This window comes from Otolemur garnettii, unplaced genomic scaffold, assembly GCF_000181295.1.
Source record: "Otolemur garnettii isolate 467f Iridium unplaced genomic scaffold, OtoGar3 scaffold00055, whole genome shotgun sequence".
Classification (NCBI taxonomy): Eukaryota; Metazoa; Chordata; class Mammalia; order Primates; family Galagidae; genus Otolemur; species Otolemur garnettii.
In genome coordinates this window covers 5,444,264-5,446,014 of record NW_003852450.1, presented here as the reverse complement: position 1 = coordinate 5,446,014, position 1,751 = coordinate 5,444,264, and the positions used below count along the sequence as shown (strand labels likewise).

Below are 1,751 nucleotides of genomic sequence, written 5' to 3'. Positions count from 1 at the left end.
TCTCTGCATTTTGTAATACTTTCTCCCTACACTGCATTGAATCCCCACATTGTGGCCAAAAACCAGTTGCAATTTACCAACACATTTATATGCTGCTCTTCTTAAATTCAGCCCACTGCACTCATACATACCTGGTACAAAGAGTCTTGCAGTTTGGGACCCCTGATTTAGAGGTTTTCTCCAAGCTAGGGAACTGAGTGAAGGAACTATACCAGTGGGACTGTGCCAGAAAGAAAGGCTTTTGTCCATATTTCTGCTTCCATCCTATCACTGGCTTTCTCTTCTTCCTCGTAGTATTTTGAAGCAGACAGTGCCTCCCAGGTGCGTCAAGCCTACATCCATGCCATGGAGTACTCAGTGGGTGTCTATGACAATGCCACGGTGCCCCAGGTGTGTGGGAACCTCGCTCCCTTGGCACACTGTATCCATGTCAGAGCTTCCAGAGACTGCACAAGCATTTCTTCAGGAGATTCACACGATTATATCAATGTCCCCACCGCAGAAGAGATTGCTGAGACTCTAGCTTCTACCAACAGCCCTTCTGGTGATCTCTTTGTTCTTCCAAGTGCCCAGGAGCTGGATTTTACTGAAGAAAGAGATGAGAGGTGTGGGAATGCTGGTAACTGCACCAGTTTTTGGTCTCCAGGAACTGAGGAGAGTGAGCCATTCAGTGACGGGGAATGTTCTTCTCAGGCCTCAAATGACTATGTCAATATGACAGGGTTGGATCTTAGGGTCTCTGAGGAGAAGCAGCCTTGGGTGACTTTTCAGTGCTGCAGAGACTATGAAAATGTCCCACCAGCAGATCTCAGTGGGAGTCTACGGCAGGCTGAAGACACAGCAACATCCTCAAACACAGGCCATGTTGAGGACAGGACAGATGGTCCAGGTACCCGCATCCAACCTGTCAGAAGAAGCCTCTTGGTTTCAGAGGATTATGTAGCCTTTCAGCCATCTACACCGAGTGAGGACAGTCAGACAAAACACAGAGAAGAGATGTCAAATGAGGACTCTCATGACTATGAGAATGTGCTACCTGCCAAGTTAGGCAGCGGGGACTCTGAGCAGGGGCCTGGCACTCAGTGCCTTCCTCATGAATTAGAATCCAGTTATCTGGCTGGAACGCCACATGAAGTGGCCTCTCCTGCCAGATCCTTAGCCACTGCAGAGTCTAATGAAGAGTCTTGATCACTCTAGTATTTCAATGGGTTTACTTGGTAAGCTGAAAAGAGGCTGAGATGAGCGGGGAACTAAGAGGCTACATAAAAGCAGAGGACTTCTTCTCAAGCTGGGTGCTATTTATCTCTCATACCAACCTACAAATGTTTGCTGAAACTGCCGTATAGAACTATTAGGAAATAAAAAACAGGAAAGTACATTAGTGTGCAGTGGAAGTAGGAATAGTCTAGATCACTAACTTCACTTTTACCATCAAGCTGCAAAGCAAGGGTATGGATTATTTTATAATCCAGGAAGAGGCCAAAAGGAAGGAAGGAAGAAGTCGGGGTGGGATGGGTGAGCAATCGCCATTTTTAAAAGCGTGTGGAGGGCGGCACCTATGGCTCAGTAAGTAGGGTTGCAGGTTCGAGCCCACCCCCAGCCAAACTGCAACAAAACAATAACCAGGCATTGTGGCGGGTGCCTGTAATCCCAGCTACTCAGGAGGCTAAGGCAAGAGAATCGCCTAAGCCCAAGAGCAGGAGGTTGCTGTGAGCTGTGATGCCACCGTACTCTACCAAGGGTGACAAAGT

General features: G+C 47.9%; 1 protein-coding gene across 1 annotated transcript in view; it reads left to right on the top strand.

The window, feature by feature from the left end:
• Positions 1-1,188, top strand: part of LAX1 (lymphocyte transmembrane adaptor 1) — a 16,102-nt gene extending 14,914 nt beyond the window's left edge. The window contains exon 5 of the mRNA XM_003792336.2: positions 295-1,188. Within this exon, the coding sequence (XP_003792384.1) occupies positions 295-1,188 (894 nt within the window). The remainder of the gene's footprint in view (positions 1-294) is intronic.
• The last annotated feature ends 563 nt before the right edge of the window (positions 1,189-1,751 follow it).